Source organism: Artemia sp. Qi Xiang Cuo, chromosome 11 (assembly GCF_049724085.1).
Source record: "Artemia sp. Qi Xiang Cuo chromosome 11, ASM4972408v1, whole genome shotgun sequence".
Taxonomy (NCBI): domain Eukaryota; kingdom Metazoa; phylum Arthropoda; class Branchiopoda; order Anostraca; family Artemiidae; genus Artemia; species Artemia sp. Qi Xiang Cuo.
The window spans coordinates 49915431-49938830 of record NC_142804.1 but is presented as its reverse complement, the minus strand read 5'-3'; the positions used below and the strand labels follow the sequence as shown (position 1 = coordinate 49938830).

The 23400-nt window shown below is 34.0% G+C and overlaps 1 protein-coding gene across 1 annotated transcript in view; it reads right to left on the bottom strand.

The window, feature by feature from the left end:
* Positions 1 to 23400, bottom strand: part of LOC148947086 (tyrosine-protein phosphatase Lar-like) — a 98158-nt gene that overhangs the window by 10910 nt on the left and 63848 nt on the right. The window contains exons 6-8 of the mRNA XM_089096508.1: positions 15388 to 15488; positions 4845 to 5040; positions 2809 to 2942 (exon numbers count right to left, since the gene is read on the bottom strand). Coding sequence (XP_088952634.1) covers positions 2809 to 2942; positions 4845 to 5040; positions 15388 to 15488 — 431 coding nt within the window. The remainder of the gene's footprint in view (positions 1 to 2808; positions 2943 to 4844; positions 5041 to 15387; positions 15489 to 23400) is intronic.

Genomic DNA, 23400 nt, shown 5'->3' with positions numbered 1-23400 from the left:
ATTTAATCCACATATTGTAAAGTAAAAAATGTATTCCTAATGTTTCCTTCTCAGTAGCCCCAATACTAGGCTTATTGACTAACCCCCCAAATTCAAATATATTGACCAGTATCGGAACAGTAACTCCTTACTTGAAGTCGCGATTGTAAAGTTTGTAATGTATGTACAACTTTAGCCTTACTGATATTAAATGAAAAAAAAAGTAAAGAGTGACCTTAAAGCTTAAAACGAACAGAAATTATTCTATATTTGAAGGTTATGCCCCTCCTTCACCCCCTTCTCTCTAAGCTAAGGTTTTATAATGTTATATTGAAAGGATATCTGAGTGTCACAACCGTGCAGCTGATTGTCTTTTAAAATGTTTCCACTGAAACTTACAATTTTTAAAGCGAATACACATCAATCAGTTCTTTGAGTCTTGAGACAATGTAAGAAATACTTTTTATTTCTTTTTAATTGGCGTAGTTCTTAATTCATAAACTAAAAGCTAAAAATTAGCGCGTAAAACGTGGACTAGCTCTCGTATATACAGAATAATTTGTGGTCATCTTTAATTTTAATTAGTTAATTATTATATTTAATTTAATTATTGTATCAACGTTTATGGTAGTTCTGTGTTATAAAGAAATAAAAATAAAAACAGACATATGTTCTTACTGCATAAAAAAGGAGCTCTCTTGTTTTTTTTAATATAGAAACAAATTTGCTTCATGAGCCCTATTGAAGGGGCGTTTTAATTGGAGAGGGAGGGCATTTTCCTGCCCCAGCCCTAAAATTTTTTTTCCATACCTAGATTTTGAAAAATATTTTTGGTTTGTATTTCCGCTGGAAAAAAAAATTTTTCAGCGGAAAAATTTCTTTCAGCGGAAGTTTATTGTTTTCGTAGAAAAAATACGACAAATATGACAAAACTCCCTTCACTTTACCTCCTTACTCGTTCTAAGTTACCTAATACGTTACCCTCTTAAGTTATTCTTATTATCCTAATAAGTTACCCTCTTACTTAGTACGTTCTAAGGTAAAAAAAATTTATCTGCATCTAAATGAATTAGCTTTAAATTAGAAGTCATTAATCCATTCATTTTCCTTTTGAATTGTCTCTGATTTTATCCCCGTCATATAGACTGCGACTGAATATGGATGTTGGGCTCGGGAAGCAGCTTCAACGCAGCAGGACTGTCTAGGGTCTAAGAATTCTGCATTGCTCCTTTCAATAAAAAAAGTTGTATTGAAATCATGATAAAAGTGATTTTGTGAATGGACACCATTGTTCCTGTTCCTCTTTTATGGATAAGAGTAGTTTAAGGTGAAATATGAAGTGTGAAACGAATCTACATAATTTAGGACAATAGGGATATATATTTTCACCCCAGTGTAAATATAAAAAGAAAATAAAATCAATGTTTAAACGCTACGTTTTCATATTCAACTCTTTGATTTTACTGGTTATTGCTAGATGGTGCAGCTTTTTCTATCCGTTTTTGCCTTAAGTTTCGTTTCCGGTCAACTTAGTCTCTGGTCCTGTTTTTCAGTCTTTCACTATAGATAATCTCAAACGAATACATTTATTCTTAAAATTTTTCACAAAAAAAAAAAAAATTAATTACAATTGCCAAAGCGTAATTTTTATGCAGTCTTTTATGAAGATCCCTTACTAGGTGGCAGCTACCGCTACTACCACGAAAAAAATAAATAGAATAAATCATCAACTTTGTATCCTTCCAGTAGAGCCCATAGCTGATAATATTATTCTATATATTATACGCGTACAATGAATCCCAAAATTGCAAATAATAAAAAAATGACACATGGATATATCTTAAAACTGGTGAAATCGAAAACATGGAAAACTAGGCCTACTTTGTATTTCTAGAAGGGTACAGAGTCAATACGAATAACGATGTAGCAAAGGCTTTTATAGGTTTGAAAATGCCAACAAGGACAAAATGTCTAAGAACTCAACCAATTGAGTGAACTTGTCGTTCTTAATGTACCCTAAATTTTTAATAAAATTTTCCTGTTATTGACTGTTTTCCTGTTATTGTTTCTTCTTCCTGTTATTGACTGTTTTTGTTGTTGTTTTAATTATTTACTGTATTATTGTTATTGTTTTGTTATTGACTGTATTTGTTATTGTTAAAATTTTCCTGTTATTGACTCTTTCCGTGGCCGTCGAAAAGGTATAAATATCATTCAACAAGAACGCCAGTCGAGGAGTCAAATTCAGTCACCAAAAAACAAAAATACAAAATAAATAATTAAGTATAATGGTCTAAGCGTACTTTTTATAGAGTATCTACAAATCTGTGGTGTTAAATGGTGTTTGAAAAACTTATTTTCTTCATAAATGTTAGATTTTTTATTGTTTCAAAATCTCTCAGTCAAACACAAGTATCAGATCACACACATACAGACACATTCACATACGTAATCGTATTATCTATGTTACCTTTTGCACCCCAAAAATTTCTGCACCAAGGGCGAGTGCCCACTCTGAAGGAGGAGGAGGAGCAAGGAGCAGCAATGGAGGAGGAGCATGCATATATGTGTTGGCCTTGGCTGGCTTGGTGCTGTAGTTAGTTTTTAGTAGTAGTAGTAGTAATATATCCAACTATAGTGGAAGTATACAATTAATCATTATGTATAAATTTATCTCAAAAAATTTTCCGAGGAGAGGGGAGGCTCGACGGCAGCTAAAACCTTCTACTGACTACACTGACCAACACTCAAGACATACTTACACGTCATAGAGTATGAGTTTAATCTCAAATGAAGAAAAAAGTAAAATAGAATAACTAATTAACATACGTTGACTGAAGTATCATTCCAGTAGAGATCATAACTGATAATATTATATCCTGTGTGAATGGGATTGTTCCACTCAAGGGAAACAGAAGTAGCTGTAACATCTATGGCTCGTAAACTCAGAGGCTGAGAGGGTACTACAACAAAAAAAGAACGTCTAAGTGGACCTTAAACTACCACGTAACCTTTAAGGCAATTTTTAAATCAAACTGGTCAATCAAGACAAATAAGCAGAAGTTTAATCCTAATGAAATGCATCATGGTGACTTGGTAGAATATATCCCCATATTTAGTGGGATAAAAGGTCTAAATGCAGAATCCCAAGGCATCTGTTCTAAGAAGAAGAAGATGAATTAAGAATTCAAATTTCAAAAAAGGGGATAGTACCAATGATAGTTAAAGAAATTTAGGATATTCTGGAACAATGGACACTTTCTATCTCCAGTCCCGAAATAAAAGAAAAACAAAAGCAAAAAAAAAACACAAAAAAGATGAAAAAATCACGACTGTAGCAATAGCTGCACACTAGTAAAGAGCGAACCGCGGTCCCCGGTAGGCGGAATTTTAAAAATAATTAAAAAAAATATTGGGGACAAATCTTTCTCACCTAGCAATATATTTAAACAATATTTTTCTTTTAGGTTCAAATCAACAGTATTTTTAATTAAGAGAGAAAATTCGGTAGAATTTTGAAAAAAAAAATCTGAACCCCCTTCAAATTATTAAAATTGGAATAAAAAGTACATAACTGAAATTTATATAGCCAAAAACTTAAATCCTTGATATATCTGGAGGTTTAATCCACTTTGAACAAGAAAAAAAAAAATCATGAATAACTCTTTTTTTCTTCTTGTATTTTTATTAGTGGATAAGGTTAGTACAGGGAATTCCTGCTAGAAGTAATTGGAATTCATTCATGAAAAAAAATATAAAGGTTCAAAAAATGTGCGTAAAAAAAGTAAAAAAACAGTATAATAGCAGAACAACGGCATTTATTAAACACATTTACATCTTTCTCTACGTTGAATTTTCTTTTGTACTGGAAATAAACTACGTAAATTTTAGCAGAGTTACCTTTTCTATTGGCAATTTTTATCTATTGTTTTTAGCAAATATTTCTGCTGGTGAACAGAAACATACTTTAAAATTTTCAAATTTTCTGCCTTGGACATAGAAAAATACCTAATTTAAGTAAACGATACAACAGGAAATAAACTTAAAACATGTTAGATGATAAATATATTAAAATATAGTAAATATATTAAAATAAATTAGGTTTACATAAGGTATAAAAGAACCCCAAACTAAATGAGAATCCAAAAAGAACTATCACATAAATCAGCCAATTCGTCTGTGAAATACAAAAGACGTAAAACAACATTTTCCAAAATATTTAGGAGAAGCACAAAATATTTTGGAAAGTATGCCTCCATATCTCCCTCGAGCCCCAATCGTGTCTTCCTGGCCATCTCATGGAGCATCTTATGTGACAATCTTCATGACTGTGGAAGAGCCGCGTACTTAACGCTTTTTGGTCTCCAAAAGTGGTCGAAATTTCGTTATAACGCGTTTTGAGTGGATTATAAAAATAAGAATATCTTGATAACGAAAGGGCATACTCACATTCTGATCAAACCAATCAATCGAGCGTGCCCAATTTTAGTGGAATGGATATATAATTCACTTTTGACTGATATGTCACATAACGCCTTTCGTAGATCTAAAGCCGAATTCATCTTTCCGCAAATGTGGGGAAAAGAAGAGAGAAATAACCGTGTAGATAATTGGAAACAGAATGAAACAAAGCATATGTGATTTAAAATAAACTTAAAATGACAAAAACACTATTAGCAAGACAGGATACATAAAATAAACCTAACGATAGTTTTAATTAAGTTAGATTCAACACAATCAAAAACTAAATAGCAAAAAAGATAATCATTAGCCAATAATTACTTAGCCAAAGAGATAACAGTATTCGAAGAGTAAATAAAAAAAAATTAAAAAAAATGCAAAAAGTTAAACAGATACATTCTTACCCCCTTGCTGAGTTTTGACCTGTACAGGAGCTGAAAAGGGTCCAGGGCCAATGTTCGTAAATGCCTGTACCCTGATTGTGTAAATGGTATGAGGAGTAAGATCTGGTATCGTTGTCAGTGTTGTCGAATCTACACACTGTGAATCCCAATCAGTCATCGGCAAGTGAGGATTTGTTGTATAGTAAATTTTATATCCCTGAAACGACAAAAAAAAGGTATGTAAGATAAAACACGATTTAAATACGCTTTTTGTCATTGACCCGAAATCCATTGATGGGCATTTGAAACTGGAACATGTTCTTTGTGAAACTATGCTAGTTCTAACATTTGATTTGACGAGAGCTGTTCTGAGATTAACTTATGTTTCGGAATAGAACATTTAAAAAAAATTATGTTATGGAAGAAAACATTTTGTATTCAAGCATTTGAGCCATTTTTGAACATTTGAAACACATGCATGAAGGAAACATTTTATATTACATGTATTTGGAAGCTCGGATCAAACTAAAATTACACGTAATCTCAGTTAAACTTAAGACACTTTTCAAAACGATTTACCAGCAAATTAAAATCCTCTTCCAAAAATTTGTTACCTACCACTAGGGCTCTTTCTTTAATTGGGGAAGTTGGAGGGAGTTAACTTAACACCGGCATTTTGTGCCCAAGCCTCGATTCATTGCGCAAAAGAGCAATCAAAATCAGCCCCCCTTCCCAAATTGACTTTTTTATTATTTTCAGATGTCTTGGAGCATCTTTCGAGACCTGGGGATGTGTGGTTCAAATGCTAACGTTTGATGATACTTCTGCTTCTCATGATTCTAACAAATTTTTCACTGGGAGATGATATGAAAACACCTACCACAGGTAAGTGGAATACCACTTTAATCTTTCGCTGCTAGTCAGATTTTTAAGCCAAGAAATAACTCCTCATTTTTCTATTTCTAAACTGGCCTCTATCGATGCAGAACTTACGGCGAAAGTAGAGAACTTTACCATTAAGCTTTCACAAACAAATAGAAGAAAAAGTCTGAATCCTTATGTAAGTTCATCCATATGGAGCTTTCGATTCGTTTTAACTCATACCTTTACATAGATCATGCAACACTCTTTTCCGTTGAATGGCACCTTTTTCTTTTCTTTTATTTTCTATTTTAAACTAAATCTTTATTGACCTGCGATACGGATAGGCCTATACAACTTACAGGTCATGGATAATACCAGGACATTTTATAGCAACTCAAGACCAGAATTAGGAATATCAATCTTAGTTAAAAAAAAGTCCAAGAAGAGCAATAATAAAATCTTTAAACTAGTAGAAATGAAGTAATATAAAACCAACTGGAAATAATATGAGTGGATAAATAAAAACTAAGAATAACTCCCCTCCCCCCCACAAAAAACGAGGTAAAACGAAAGAAATTATCACAAATAACAAACTGGCTCCCACGCCATCACACGCTACCACCAAAAACAGGTTAGATATGTTATTTTATGGAAACAAAATAAATTGCTTTAAAGATTTTCAATTGACCGTTTTAAAAGATTTATGTAAGCACCCGTTTCTTTTTAATTTCAAATGGAACGAAATTTCAAGGAAAATATAGTAGCAAAAAATAAACGTATTTCCAAAATACTTAAATTAAACTAAATGTTATAAATATATTTGTTCTAATAAATGGTTTGATTCTCTCCAAGAAATTTGATTAGCATTTAGCATTTTTTTTTCAAAACGATGTTCAAAGAATATACCTCTTTCAGAAAAGAACAAATTGCACTCAAGCCTATAGAAGAGATAAAAATATGTGACAGGCCAACAGTGGGCCGCCAACGACTATTTGTACTATCAAGAATACCTCTTAAATACCAGATTTGGTTAAAACACCATGCGTGAAGAATGTACTTAGCGTCTTTTGATTTGGGGCAGTCATACTGCAATCTTTATGATAAACATTCAATCATTTATTCACATTATCTGAATTATCTTCTAATGACCATGATTAAAAAAGGTAAAAAAAACTGTATATGCAAATTTAGGAGAGTGAAGAGGGTGTCAATGGAGCCACAGGACTAATTTTTGTCCTCAAATTATATAGATATAAAAGCGTTGCATGGCTTTGATTTCAGTAAGGTATAATATTTTACTACAATGCATCTATGAAGAAAAGGCCAATCCATATAATTTGAGACCCTTACCATAGGAGCGCCTCTTATCACGTCAGCCCGGGAAGGCCATCTTTTGGAAACTTCAGCCGGTCGGATTAAAATGGCTAAAGTAAAATCAAAATTTGAATTTGATGTGCGCGAAACTGTGAGGACGAAAGAAACGTTCGACGGATGGCAGGTAGCCATCCGATCGGTCTCGGCCCTTAAGAAGGGCTCTATAACTTAAATACGTTTTATCGAATTATTCTCCAGGTTTCAACGACCATCCACTCAACATTGTGAGTCGAGGGAAAAAATAATACAGATAGGAGACTTTGCTTAGTCGTTTTTCACTTAGTTAACACTGTTGCCTTAATTGTGACAAAGAATAATATATGTCAACAGTGCTAATAGCATATCAGATAAAATTAATTAAATACATTATTTTTAGAACCCAATTTTTACCAGGGGACAGGGGAGGGGCTTTGGACCAGTTTTTGGGGAGAGGGGAGTCTCCAAACGTCTGCAGGCTTGCTTAAGGATGAGTTGTCAAGTAAAGTATGTAAATCAGTGAAAACAAAATCAAGAATTTGGATGCTTGAAGTAAAGCGATATTCCGTTGTAACGCTACATCTTTGACGAATACCCTGGTTCTACTTTTTTTATGTTCTACTTTACCCTGGTTCGACATTTTTCTATGTTAAATAAGCACCTAATTAAATTTTAGGCCGCTAATCTGTTTTGAAAGAAGAATCCATCCCTAATTAGCTTTATCCCCTTTTTTTTAGAATTTATGGTTTGATTTTAAATTGAAAAAAAAACTGACGAAAAAAAATAACCGATAGAAATTACCAGCTTGGGGACTATATCTCTATCTTGAATAGTTGCTAAGCAAACGAATAGAACTTAAAGGAGTAACGTCCCCCTCCAGACCTCAGTTTGCATCCCCTCCCCCGGCTGAAATTTAGTTTCTGCAAAAAATTAAGATAACCTGCATAATTTAAAAATCCAGAGAAACAGGCCAGTTTTCTTTAGTATATCTTTGTATATATGGTAATATATGACTCAGTTTTCAGGTTTCTCTGTCATTTTCACTTGATTTGGTAAAATTGGCTCCAAAGTTACATCCCCCCCCAGTCCCAGGATTTTGACAAAATTACGCCACTGCCTATCAAGCCAGAATGAGCTAGACCCAACAAAAATGCAGTCTGGCAATTCCTCTGATTAGAATTCTCTATTTTGTAATTAGTAACATAGGACAACGTGAAAACTCAAAGATCATTAGAACACCATCTCTTTTTCGATGTTTCTCCTTCTTCTAGTAGTCGTTTAAGTACAAAAATTTATTATATTTACATCCTTGACTCCATTAATTTTCCTTAGTCACATAACAAGATACTTGCAATTTCTGAAGAATCAAATAGAAGTGTCTTGTTTTATTATTTAGCACAACTTTGGGTTGATACAAAAACAGTTTGAAGCACGTTATTAGGTGAAAGCCCACTAGCAATTTTTCATACGAAGATAAATGAAGAAAAAAGAAGAATTCCTAATGATAATAAAGTAGGCAACACTTGATTAAAAATGGACAAAATCTAGAGATAGATTTCAATTCATTTCATATAATGATTTTATTCCATAATTTGAAACGAAGCTTTTCGGTGTTTAGCATATAAAGTGGTGTAAAATTCACAACAGCTTATTTACCATCTTCAACGACACTGCTACCACAACAAAGTCGTCGCAAACACTCCCCTTTCATACCAGCTTGCATATTTCCGTACTGTTTTGCAAAAAGGCCCTAAGTCCACAAAAAAAAAAGAAAAAAATAGTTAAGCATTAGAAAGTTTCGAAAGAGTTAAGGTTCGAAAGAGCTCGAAAAGTCTATCGATTGGTCTATTCAAAACGGGCTTATCTTTAATTCTGACCAAGTTATAAATTGTTCCAAAACTAAATAAAAAAGAAACATAAGCCCTATATCTTCTAACTAACGAATCTGGACATGTCTTCATTTGTTCCAGAATGGTCTCTTTCAGTGACCTCTGGGATTTTATTATGGAAACATTGAAACACTTTTTGTATTTAATTTTTAATAGCTTGACTAGTATGCATGTATTTCACAAGTTTTACCTGACATAGGGTTACCATATAGATCTTATGGTAGAGGCTCCACCGTGCCGGGTAAAGAATGTAAAGCCTCGAAACCCGTTAAGGCAGGTGGTATTTCTTCTGATGAGCCCTAAATGGAAGGTTCTACTTGGAAATATTTTGCTAGATTTAAGGTGCTTTTGCTGGTAAATTTACGACTTACATTTATTGATGACAACTTTGCATGGATTTGGACTTTTCTATTTGGTTGACGGTTCGGGTATACTGTTTGGTCCTAGGTAGTTGGATAGATGGGTAAGGTAAAAGCCTCGTTCAATTGCACATTTGTCTCAATTGCTGGATTAGGACGATAGTTTTTTGTTTTTTTTTTTTTTGCCAAGTAATTACCTCTTAAACATAATATGTATATATATATATATATATATATATATATATATATATATATATATATATATATATATATATATATATATATATATATATATATATATATATATATATAGTATGTATATATACAACATAATAACAAATATGCATATATAATAAGGTACGAGAAAGCCAGGAGTTTCAATCCCTTTTGCAATCTCTATCTAGTTTTGTCGGGGGTAACCTTTCTTCACTTTCCAACTCCCGCCCCAGTCCCCCGTGGGGGATATTTAGCAAAGGGAGATGGTCTGCTTGTTTCCTGAAGGTACTTCCAAGCCACTCTTTCATAATACACATGGAGCCAAGGACAGAATTAGTTGTTTATAGAGATTAATTAAAAAAAAAACTTTTCACACAATAAGGTTTTCCAAGAAAAAGTAAAGAACTCAATTAAACCAAAAAATGAAGAAAAATAGAATCAAATAATCTACTAAACATACAACAGCCACAAATCAGTATCAATAAATGAACACCAAAACAAACAGAAATTAAAATAAATAACAGAGTCATACTCAAAACGAGCAGAAATTAATGAGTAGTGTTTCAACAAAATGCTTTCTAAAAATCAGAATATAATTTGTACTTTACTGAAAAAAAATTCAAACGAATTTACTGAAAAAAAATGTGCACTGTCAATTTAATATACATATGCTGATATGTATTCCTTAAAATCTTAATTAATTGTTGATTTCTTAAAGTTTTAAAATTGAAAACATATAAAAGAATTTTTTCAGTAAAGTACAAATTATATTCTGCGCTTTTAGAAATCATTGTCTTTATATGTAAATCTAATTTCCAATCGATTTATACATTTTATAATTTTACGAAAAAACTCCTTCTATACTAATTGCCCGGTTATAAGACCAACCAAAAAAAAAAAAAAAAAAATAAATTTTTCAAAAGGCGGGCGTTACTTTTGCAGCCCTAATAACCTCCCAAATATTAGCATTTTACAATTTTAACAAAACAAGCCAAAATTATCCTAAAAAATCTTTTAGACAAAAAATTCTGCTTCAGTTTCCTCATGGGACTCATTTTATAGATTGTTACAAAGCTTACAGTCCAACTTACCACTCTGTAACGTAAGAAAACTACGTATAAAACAGGGATGAAATTTGTTCTTAGAGTTAACTACCTTATCAAACTAATTAAGGCCCTTCCAGTCTCATACACACAAAGTAGACCAACACGCATAGATGGGAATCCCTCTATAGGCTACAGTTCGGGATCCGTGTTGATGACGAAGTTGACAGTGAGCTATGTGAAAACCCTAACTTGTACAGTGCGTCGATAGCAGACCACAGCCACAGAAATTCGGAGCCCGCAAGCAGCCATACGCAAACACAAGGTCCAAACAAGGTATTATTTGTAAACCCAATAAAAGCACGGTGCGTCGATAGCAGACCCTAACTTGCACATTTGACACTTTGGACTTCTTCTTAATAACTCAAATCGAAATTCTGAGCCAGCAAACAGTCATGCGCAAACACAAGGACTAAATAAGGTATTATTTGTAAACCGAATAAAAGCACGGTGCGTCGATAGTAGACCCTAAATTGTACATTTTACCCTTTAGACTTTCTATTCTTAATAACTCAAACCGAAATTCGGAGCCAGCAAACAGCCATGCGCAAACACAAGGTCTAAAGAAGCTATTATTTGTGAACCAGATAAAAGCACGATGCATCGATAGCAAACCTCAGGGTCAAATACTTATCGAAATATTTGTAAGAATTTATTGAGTGATTTTCTTAAATTGATCAATTTTCCTCAAGGGTGAAATGAAGGCTTTCAACCTTCAAGAGACGACACCCCTTCTACATTTCACATTTTTCTACATTTACGTATAATTTTAAAGCTGTTCTCACGAAAATTTGATTTCACTAGAGGCACACTTTAATGTTGACAGCCGTCCCATTTCTCCAAAGTAATTACAACGTTAGGTCACTGACAATAGCTTTTCTTGAGATAGGAACCGAACAAGTGGTTTACTATTTAGAATTTCCCTTCGGAGGAGAAAAGACGAAAAGAAATTAACAATATCACACTCACTTTCGTGACTTCATTTTCCTTTCTGTACGTGGAGCCTACAAAATGCAATCAAATCAAATGACAACTTCCCCACCACTGTGGAAGGAAACAAACCACATTGATTAATTGAAGAATCGCCTATTTCAAATTGTCGGTGCCAAAACTGAAGATCGTATCTAACATATTCAAAATTCTGAGATAATAGCCATAAGCCATTTGCAATTTTTTTTTCAATAGAAGCATTAGCAGAACAATGAAGATAGCCCTGCTGGGAGGACAATATAAAAAAGGGAGGATCAAAAGGTGATTGGATATACATTACCCTGCTGATCTTTCCATTTAAGAGCAGCTTAGTAAAAAGCTTAACACAAGGATCTACGAAGTGTGAAAATTTTAGATATGACCTTTAGACGTGATAGCGACAAAATTGATTCAATCAACTTTGCTTTAGTTTCTTCCTTCTTGTCTCGCCATTGAATTTTATGTGGATGTTATTGGATTTTAAAACGGCATGTCTAAGACGAAGGGTTCACCTGGCACTTTTCCAACTCTTTCCTATAATGGATCTTAACCCACTTGTTGGACTTGTAGAGGTCTCCACACTTCTTGGGAGGTTGGGACAACGGGTATGTTTTATTAAAAAAAAAATGATGAATTTTAAATAATAAATAAAAATCAATTTAAAGAGAAATTATTCAAGACAGCGACAAGAAAAGCAATAATTTAAAATATGTTAGCTATAGACAAAACGGCCGCCGTCAGGGTAATAGAGGAGAAACTAAAGAGAAGCATTGAAATAATAAAATAATCACTAAAAATCAAAATCAGACAAAAAAGTTACTTGTAGGAATTATTATGCTCTTTCATAATAGAAGTCTTTTGAGGAGGAACCAGTGTGACAAGGGCACCAATAATTGACCAAATTGACACTTTTATTCAAAAAAAGAGTAAAAACAGAAAAATAACACGGAATAAGGAGACCAGAAAAAAACAGGGGGGAGGGTGGCGGGTCCCCCTGGATCCACCTGTGGTTGCTTGTACCTTTGTTTGTAGTCTTGTAGCATAGATTTATGCTACAAGATTTATAATTTAACCTATTTATAGATTTAACCTATATTATATATATTATAGATTTAACCTATTAAAGATTATAGATTTAACCTATACATTGCATTATGTAGCGTTGCAAACGTCGCAAACGTTATTTGCAGAAAAAGAACCAATGAGACAAGAATAAAACCGTAAAAGGTTGATACTCTCTCCCCTTTCTGACGTCCTTCATCTAGATTATAGGTTTTCAGTTTCCAAAAACAATAATTTACATGAAAGATCAACATTGCTACAGTTGTGATGGGATACAAGTACGCTATTCCACTGGAAAAGAGAAAGGCGCCCTAAACCCGCCCTATTCCTTTTATCAGTTTTATAGATTCAGTTCTTTTTTGTTTTTCGTAGATTTTCTTTTTCGCCCTACTACCATTTTGTTTTCTAAATTGTCCTAATATCACCTATACACTGCATTATGCAGCGTTGCAAACGTCGCAAACGTTATTTGCAGAAAAAGAAGAAGGATCAAACAACGAGACGAAAATAAAACCGTAAAGATATGGACAAGAAAAATCCCAACATAAGAAAGTTGACACAACACTACTCAAAAATTTTTTTAACACTTTTGAGACAGTGGCCCAGATCAAGACTATATATGTCTTAATCATTTAGTCCTATCAAAAACAAAATACACCGAAGTTTGAGCAGTGGACCCCAGCTATTTTTTGTGATAAGAAAGTTTTCTAAATAAACTGTAAAATTGTGATTCTGGGTGCCATATAGAAAGAAATATCAAACTGCAAATATGCAAATATCAATGGTAGAATTCGAACAATTGTCTCCAAAAAATACAAATGGTAATTAATTATATTCATTGAATATAATAGGTTGAAAATTATCTCGAACTTCAATGGATCAGCAAAACGCTTTTCAGAATGAGATCAGATAATACATCCGTCAGAAACCAAACGCATCTAGTGTAAAATTTAACTTTCGATTAATTGTAGCTCAAAGTTACTCGGCTCTAAGGAAATAAACGACAAATAGCAGATTTAAAAAGAGAAAAATAAAATAGGGGACAACTAATGGCTCACAAGAGGCCACCAAGCGGTGTTTTACGGCCGTTAATCATAATTGTGCATTTCTGTCTTCTCTTGAAAAGCCTCTTAACCATTGAGTATACATTTCGACGTTCGTTTACAAGCAGGACTGTGGAGTCAAAATGGGTTAATTTAACGCGGGAATCGACTATCAGGGTCAATCTTAAGCCTTTGTCGAAAGCTATTACGGCCTCGGAGTCCGAGTTGAGAGTATAACTTGGTAAATTAGTGCAAATGAACAGACTCGAACTGATGGAGACTCGAGTTTAGCAAATAACACTCCAAACAAGAATTTTGAATACTAAGAGCTACTACTAAATAACTTCGATTAAAGAAGTCTAAATTGGTGCCAGAACTTCAAGAGTTAAAACAGTGGAGTCATCACAATATCCCGAGAGCAAGTCAGATTCAGGTATGAAATATGAGAAATCTGGTAGTTGGGGCTGGTAACTCCAAAGCCCAATTTTTAAGCAAAGGGGCCTTAGAATAAATATCTAATCAAAATTACTATCATGTCAAATAAAAGGGTATCAAAACTTGAGAGGTAATAACCAGTCCTAATGCAAACCTTTCTACAACAAAATAAGCCGACTCGACGTCTAAAGAAGTCTAGTCATCTAAGTTAGATAGGATTATCTGTTCCGCCTCCGGCAAAATAAAATTGGTTGTCAGATAGAGAATGAATAAAAAGCAAATCTGAGATTTTAAATTTCTTTTAGAATTTGAATTTTCTAAGTTTGCTTTATTAAAATATACAGAAAATGCGCAATAGCTAGTTGACAGAAATGTATGTACGGGTATAATAACGGTAGTTTACAAATAATTAGATTGCAGCTTCTTTATGAATTTTCTCTTATATTCATTTTCCTCTGAATTTTGACAAATTTTCAAGCAGTAAAAGCTGTCTTCATTCGAATATATATCGTATCAAAATAATTTTCATATCCAATTAAAGAGACATAAAACCTTAAAGGCAAGAACGAGTCCCAAGTCTATACATTAAAATGAGTTTCGTAATTTTACCAATTTGAATCGTAATTACTAATTTGAAAAATATTACAGAGTTCTATTCTTTGATGTTGCCAAGTGATACATAAAACGGAAATTCCCTAGATTTGGCTGATTCCCGAATGAATCGTTAGAGCTTCTAATTAGTTCTTATTAGAGAAACAGAGCCTATTCATCAATATATCCCAAAAGAGAAAACTGCATCACGAACAGGTGAAATTAAATTTTTTCTTTAAATCAACGATACGGAAAACTACTAGTGAATGATTATAAAATTAGTATTACTACTATTGGCATATCATCCTATCACGTTAGAACAGCGCACACACCTCCTCTAACCCACTCTATTCAGAGTTCTACTCTTTGTTTCTAGCATGAAATTCCTTCTTTCCTTTCTTCTAGCTCTTTCCTATTAAATTAGACTATGTCCGGCTTTTCCTTTAGTCTTAGCTACCTTGTCAAGGCATAGTCTTCGGTAGAATATCATCACTCATTCGTTAAACGTTTCCTACTCATTTTAAACCTTCCTAAATTATGAACCTATGCAGTAAGATCGAATCTAGCACTCACGTTTCCGAACCTAAATCAAATTGATTTTATTCATACCTCGTATTTTTTGAATTCACAACATTTATAATCTATATCCTAATTTCGTAATCTTATTTATAGAACTGACTTACCGTAACAATGCCATTAGGCTTATCAGGCTCCTCCCACTGAACCAACATGCTCGTTGAACTTAAGGGACGCGCCTGAACATTTCTAGGCGCTGTTCTTGGTTCTGTGAATAAGGTATTTTATTTTAAACACAAAATAAACCATATTAATAAATCATTCATTATATAACGATACAACAAAATAAGCATAAAATGAAACTAATGTTACGTCCAAGATTATTTTTCAGTAGTGATTAATTTAGTCCAGCCTTTTTAAGACTTTTTAGTCTTAAGTTCAGCTCTTTTTTTATAGCAAATTTATGTTGCTTGGTCAAGCACATTATACAGCTTAACACTGTAATTTCTGCGGTTTTTACCATTCTAATCCTAAAAAAAAGAACTATGCAAATTTTATCTGATTACACCCCTGGGAAAAATAAATAAATAAATAAACACACATCCGTTATCTATCTGTTGGCCAAAAAAATACAAAATTATACATTTTTGAAGATGAGAACTCGAACCCTTTATAGTAGGGTTCTCTGATACGCTGAATCTGATGGTTATATTTTCATTAGGATTCCTTGGATTTTAAGGGGTATTTCACCCTTTTTTCAAAAATTAGGCAAATGTTCCTAGGCTAGTAACCTTTGATGGATAAAACTAAACATAATTCTTCTTGTACATTTAGAATCAGCATAATAAGCCGATTTTTTTTATATATGTATTAACATCAAAATTTCCTTTTTTTAACAGTTTCGGTTACTATTGAGCCGCGTCACTCCTTACTTACAATTCGTTACCACGAACTGTGCTACTGTACGCCTGTGAGACATGACCGCTCAAGGCTCTAGAAGCTAGAGCTGTGGACACGTTCGATCAGTGCTGCCTTCGCTATATACCCCGAATCAGCAGATGGTCTAGAATTTCCAATAGCGAAGGAAAAAGTTGTTGTGGCCAGGTTAAAGAGCTATCCTTTGTCATCAAAAGATGTCACATCAAACTTCTCGAACACACCCTGCACCACCCCACCGGTACGATATATCGAGACGTCCTTATCTGCGAGCCAGTACCATACTGTAGATGACATCGGGTAGGACAGATGAAAAATATTTGGACAACTTCAAGGAGGACTTTGAGACATGGGGATGCTTCTGTAGGCATGGTAGGAGATGGGACAGAGCGCTGGGGAAGTTGCAGCCGACAGATCGAAGTGGTCGTCAGATGTAATTCCAAAGTCCGTTGGTGTCGGGCTGGACAGTTCTTCGTCTGGTTTCCGCCGAAACTAAGTACTAAAACGGGAAGAGGGGAACTCTTTAAAGACAACCGTTGGCTTGATATTTATATTCCCTGTGTTTGTGTATTCTATTTTTCTTCAATACTACCGTTTTAATGTTTAATCGTAAGGCGACAATTTTGCTATTCCTCAGTTGCTGATATTCTGCTGTATCCACTTCGGTTTACAGAAATAAGACCTCAAATTTAATACTACATCTGTGTTGAAATTAACTTAGAAAATCACATATCGTAACATTAACTTAGTTCTACTTCTCAGAACCTGGCCTCCCAACAAAAATAAAACCGTGCAAATTTTTTGCGATTTTGAATTCAATTCCCAAATGAAGGCTATAAACTCTGATGTACTGATAATTACATATTTTCATTAAAAGGTTGGGGGAGAGATTATTTCCCTCAGATGACCTGGAGACCCCCCCCCCTCCAAAGCAGTTGCCTTTTTGGACTCCATATATTCCCCGGTACGGGTTGGCACTGAGTCAACCGATGTGTCACAAAGTTTTCTTCTTTTTTTATATGTAAATAATAAGTACACCAATTTTAAATAGTATAAAGAATGCAAATATAACAGGGAAAAATTCTCCTGTAGTACCTAGTCGCTGCTAATGACCACGACAAGAATAAGAATTCCTATTCCAAGAACAAGAAATCTTATCTCCGAGGTATAAATCAACTAAGACTGGGTTGAATTGAATCAAAAAGACATAGATAAAGCTGTGACGTGAATGCTGGAAATAATTTCTATCTGTGAGTTGTTTTCTTTTTTGGTTGTTTTCTTTTTGTAGCCATGTGGCTTTTTGTAGTCTTTTTTGGTTTAAATCCAAAAATATAAAATTAAAAATCTAGTTTTTTATATGTTATCGGCGGTCAATTGTTGTCAACGGTAGGTTTTTTCTCTCTTTTTTTTCTTTAGGCACGAAAGAAACAGCACAAACAATCTTAAACGGCAAAAAGTATTTATAAGAAAAAATCCGTTTTCGGGTCATTTTTGTGAGTGAAGAGGCAAATTATTCTAGGAGGACAAAAACTTCCAAGCATCTTGAGAACCAATTAAGGCATAAGAAAATGGATTAGGTCTGTTGAAAGAATATAGTGCAAGAAGATAGGGTATAAATCTCAGTTGAAAGAATTTCACAAAATACCTTTTAACTAACAGCAGCCAAGGTATCCTTGTTAACACGAGCAAGGTTAGACTTTCTATTACTCTTAGCCTAGGCAGCAAACAACAGACAAAAAATAGATCCTAGTGTAAGCTTAGTTACACGCTAGCTTCTATTTTGAGATATAACTCAAGTGGAACCAAGGGCAGACAAGGAATGTAGATAAAAAAAAAACTATGTTTTCTACTGTGAGTGAAAAAAAAGCATGAAGAGTATGTTAAAAAAGAAGAAGCAGAAACCTGTAGGTACTTCAAGAACCAAACAAGATATAGTAAAACAAATTGGGTTAATCGAAAGAAATTACTAAGCTTAATTGGAGATTGTTACAAATCTCAGTTTGACACGAACTGTCTTAAAACGCCATTAGAGCAACAGTAGCAAAGCTATGCTTGGCAATCCGGGCAAGGCTAAACTTTTTATTATCACTAGCTCCGGCTGCGAACGACACGCTGAAGATCGAATCAATATAGCATGCTTAGTTACGTTCATTTATGCTTTCAATTATTATACGAGTGGAATCGAAAGCATGACTGGGGAGATCATAGTCGGGGAAGAAAACCCAGGAGATTTAAAATAAATGTCAAGCACATAATGTTCTAGTCGTCAAATAAAATACACTTTTCAAGCAGAATACTGTTTCCAAAAATGTTTCCCTCCCCCAATCCTGTAATTTCAGCGGTACCTTTAAGTGGAAACACTTTTAAGTGTTGCCAACTTAAACATAACAAATACTTACTTGGTCCTCCAAGCTTGGCTCAGCTAATAAAGTAAAGTAAAATATTATTTTTGATGAAGTATTAAGTTTGGTATATAAATAGTGTGTATTTTTTAAGCATATAATAATAATGTATATCAAGTATAGTATATTAAGTATAGGTATGGTATAGTATATAAAGTTTTGTGGATAAAAAAGTATTAAATAAGCACGATTTTAAACAAAATGAACATGTATAATTAAGAGAACACAGAAAATATGAATAATCCACCTTTGGGGTATTTAATAATACTTCCCCAATTGAAACAAAGGGAGAGAAGACCATAAATAATATTTAAAAATATACTCATGATATAAGTTCTTTCCTTGATATTAGTAAAAAAAAAGACTTGCATTCTACAGACACTTCTTCATCTGTAGGTTTTTGAAATAAAATTGCTATATTATATTATCATTTACACATATTAATGAATATTTCCTGCCTTGTGACGAAATATTACATTATTGGAAAATACAATTAGCTAACGCTGTAATTATATTTTATTTATATTCTACTATGAATTCCTGGGTGGGTTGGTGGAATTTTATCAACTAAAGGCCGTACAGAGAGGGGGGGGGGGGATTTGACCCCCCCCCCCCGAAATGTTTGTCTGACTCTTAAAAACGTAACAAAAATGGATATAAACATATTTTGTATGCGTTTTTGGAGTTTTTTTGTAAACCACCCCCCCCCCCCAAAAAAAAAAATTTTGAGTAAAACTCCCTCCGAAAAAATCCTGGGTACGGCCTCGCTATCAACCAAACGTGAAAAACCCCTACTGTCATGGTTTACGTGTCCATGCTTGACTAGACCTCGATGAAGAAGGATAAATATTATTATCATTCGCATTCGTCAGACATCAGTAAAATGCGTTTGGCCCGAAGCACGCCTGGTGTTTTTACCTATCGGATTTTTTACTTATCGTATTTTTTTTACCGCTGCTCCTCTAAATAAAGTAGCGTTTACACACTGAACTTTAAACATTCTACCAATACCACATCAGTCAGAGTCAATCACAGATCTGACTAACAAATAATTGTAATTAACAATTAATATTAATTAATGTTAATCAATGATTGAAGAAAAATCCTTATATTATGGGTGGGATATAAAAGATAAGTCTAATTTAATAGTTCTTAAACTTCTTTGCTATTAACTTCTTTTATAATTTAAATAAAGACAATGCATTTATCTAATGAAACAGAAGGCGTCTGAAGCAAGCTGGAATCACTTCGCTACCTCCGCGTAGCAAAAATCGGCTTTGCTTCTTCATTGATGTAATTCTTGAGGTAATTTGAAATTTCAAAGCAGTTGCAAGTTTAGGAATAATTATTCCGTATTCGTTCATTGAACAAAGCCTTTTTATATTTTCATGAAAAATAATTGACAAAAGGACAGATCCCCCCTGCACATTAAAAATATATTATGTCCCCCCCCTATTTTTGTTTGTATTTAATACAACTACACGAATGGGGAGGGGGTCCTTAAAACCCCCGCAAATATAAAAAACAAACTTTATAAAATTGTTTAATATAAACGAATTTAAATTTTGTTTAGGACATATAAATTAGATTAGCACTAAGTTTTTATTTATGATAAATTAGCTTTGATTTGCTTAGGATTTAAGGCAGCGGTTAATTTGGGCTCAACCCTCTACCAATTCTCACTTTTTTGAATTCCTAGGTACTTCCTAATCAAATTATCTAGATCTTTTTGCCCCCTTCCTTCCAAGGAAAAGAAATTCATTATGTTTTCCATTTTAGTTTTTTTCATGATAAATTATCTATTAACACACTATCTCAACCAAAACACAACAGCGGTGGTGAGCAGACTGAACGACGAGTGTGTAAGCCAAGGTCGCCACTCGGTGACAAAAAATAACTAGATTTTAGTGATTTTCTGCTTGATTTAGTGATTTTCTCTAATAATCTAGTGATTTATGTGCAAATTTAGTTATTTTATCTTTAAAGAGTATGAAAAATCACTAGAAATAGTGATAAACCACAAGGGATGGTAACCCTGGTGTAAGCGTGCATTAGTTGCATAGGCCACCAGCTTGGCGGAGGCAGTAAAAAAGAACGGTCTTTTATTCTACCGATCGCTTATTGTAGTGACAGTGAGCTGTATTTCTATCATTGGCGTTAAACCGATCGATTTCTTTTTTACCGCCCTATATGTTTTACGCAATATCATCATATTCACCAATAAAAAAGCTATCGATAAAAAACACCAAGCGTGTTTCGGGCCTCAGAGATTAGCAGTCAGGGATTTAGTTAGGTCTCTAGGGGGCTGGGGTAGGTCCCAAAAAATTAATTAAATTACAGGACATTTTCTTCTAGAATGAAGTGGCATATGAGTTGTTAGGTCATGCTTTATCTTTGGGTTAAGTTGTGCCTTCAAACTCTTAAACTGATAATTTTAAGAAGGGTCCAAAACAACAAGAAATCGTACAGGGCCCTCATTAAATTCTTGTCGTCAGAAAAACTAGCAGAAGGGGCTGCGACATCTCAATCTAACTTTCAGGGAAATAACAGTAAGTGTCCTAGTTACATCTTTTGAGGCGTCCAGTCACAAACCCTCCTCTACCGGCAAGGGGATGTCCTAAAATATGACATTAGACCCCTTGCCAGAAAGACACGTCAGATCTCAACCAAACACTGTGGGGAGTAGGAGCTAGTGTCCTGTTTTGACCTTTTCGGGATCTGAACCTTATGCAACCTTCATAAGGGAGGGAAAAGAGAGGTAAATAGATACCTAAATCATGGCCATCAAGAACTCTACAGGAAGAGGTTATCCGATTTCTATCAAACTCAATCATAAGTAAAGTTAATTTTTATAATTGTGTCTTTAGACGTCCTTAAATATTCAGAACTTTGCGTGCGTAGGGAGTCCCTAAATTCTTGTTGTCTTTTACCAGAATATGCTATCTGATCTCAACTAAAATTCATGAGAAGTATCAGTATTGTGTAAGTTTTGTTTTTTGGGCACTCGTAACCAATCCTATCTATGTGGATGGAGGGATCCCTATATTCTTGTCATTTGGATATTTTGCTAAATGGGAATGTAAGATCTTGACAAAACTTAGCAGGAAGCAAGATATAACGGAGGGGAGGGGGCTCCATATTTGTCATCATTTTATTTCCAGGCAGGTACAAAAACAGGATGGCAGGTACAAAAACAAATGATGTGAAGTAAGAGCTGATTTCTAATTGAGCTTTTTAAAAATCTAAAGCCAATCTTAGATCTCTAAATAATAGCTGAGGGCAGGAGGGGGGATTCTTGTATCTGCTACAGAACAGGTTGTCAGATCGCAATAAAATTGGCAGGAAAGTAGCAGCTAATTTCCACGTGTATCTTTTTGGAGTTCGAATATTATCCAACCTCTGTAGAGAAAGAAGGTCCCTAAATTCCTGTTATCAAGTCATCCACAAGAAAAGGTTGTTGAGTCTTAGCCAAATTTAATGAGAGGTACCATGGAATTCTAAAGGCTATCTTCTCGGAGATCCAGGACAAATATAACCTCTATGGAGGTGGATGGGGGGTTGCGTGAGGATACACAATCTATTGTTACAAAGGTATGAACCAAAAAAAGGTTTTTGGATTTCAAACAAACTTAGTACTCCTAGCTAGAGTTTTTTAGAGCCCAGGATCGACTCGACCTACTGTGAAGGAGGATAAAAGGGGGAGGGTAAATTTCTGTCAGAAGCGAACTTACTAGAAGAAATAATTTATAGATAATTACCTGGAATCCATAAAATAAACCAGGTCAAGAGCTACGGTTATGGCACTGAGTGCCCTTCTCTTAACGTAGATTCACATGACTGACCTTTTGGACCAAAATTAAATGCGGTTTAATTATATTGCAAAGTTGTTGTATAAATAGAGAGTTACTGTAACATTTCACGGGGCCTTAGCACCGACGGTATAATTGGCCTTGAAATCACATACTTAGCGAGAACTATTTATAATTTTGCTATTAAATTTATATGCTTAAAAAGATCCAAATCCTAAGAAACTTCTACGCACACTTCTAGTCATATCACGCTTCATGTTTTAACGTAGCATAAAGTCCTAATGCATCTGCTTTTTCACACTATTATCTCAAGACCATGAAATCAAACAAAAACATTCCAAACGAAACGAAGAAGTCAAGTCCTCTCTTTTCAACATATTTAGAAAAACAATATCATAACAGTGCATAAAACATCTTCAAACAAGAGTTAGAATTCTTACAAAAATGAAGCCTCTCTAGACACTTGAACTGGAAAAAGGAATGAAGAGCTAGGAAACGTGGTTTCATTCTCTTTTCATTTTTTAGATGTGTATTTGTACAAGAAAAGCAATTCGCTAATTCGAAAAAAATTGGATGAAATAAAAAATATTATACCTGCAAATAGGGATGGTGGGAGGAGTATTTAAAAATAAACATTGTGACAGAAAGGAATTAAACACTAAAAATGTCACGATACAGCAACTCTCATAAAAACAAATACGGTATTGCAACAGAGTTGTCAACAACTTCAGATCAAAGTGTGTTTTTTTTTGTCATTATTTAAGAAGGAATCCTTAGAACCCTGCTGAAATTTTCGTTATTACTTTTTTTTCGTTTTTGCATTTAAGGTATTTTAAGACATTCGATTTCAAAGTGCCTGCTGTTTCCTAATTTTTCCATCTTATCCTGTCGCCCAATCCCTTTAGGTGGCTGAGTAAAGGCAGAGTGGCAGAGTTAATGGAGCAGTTTAGCTGATCAGTAGTCTTAAATTACTCGATTATATTATTCACAAGTTGCCGAGTCTTAGTTTCATATGACACATTCTATACTTCAA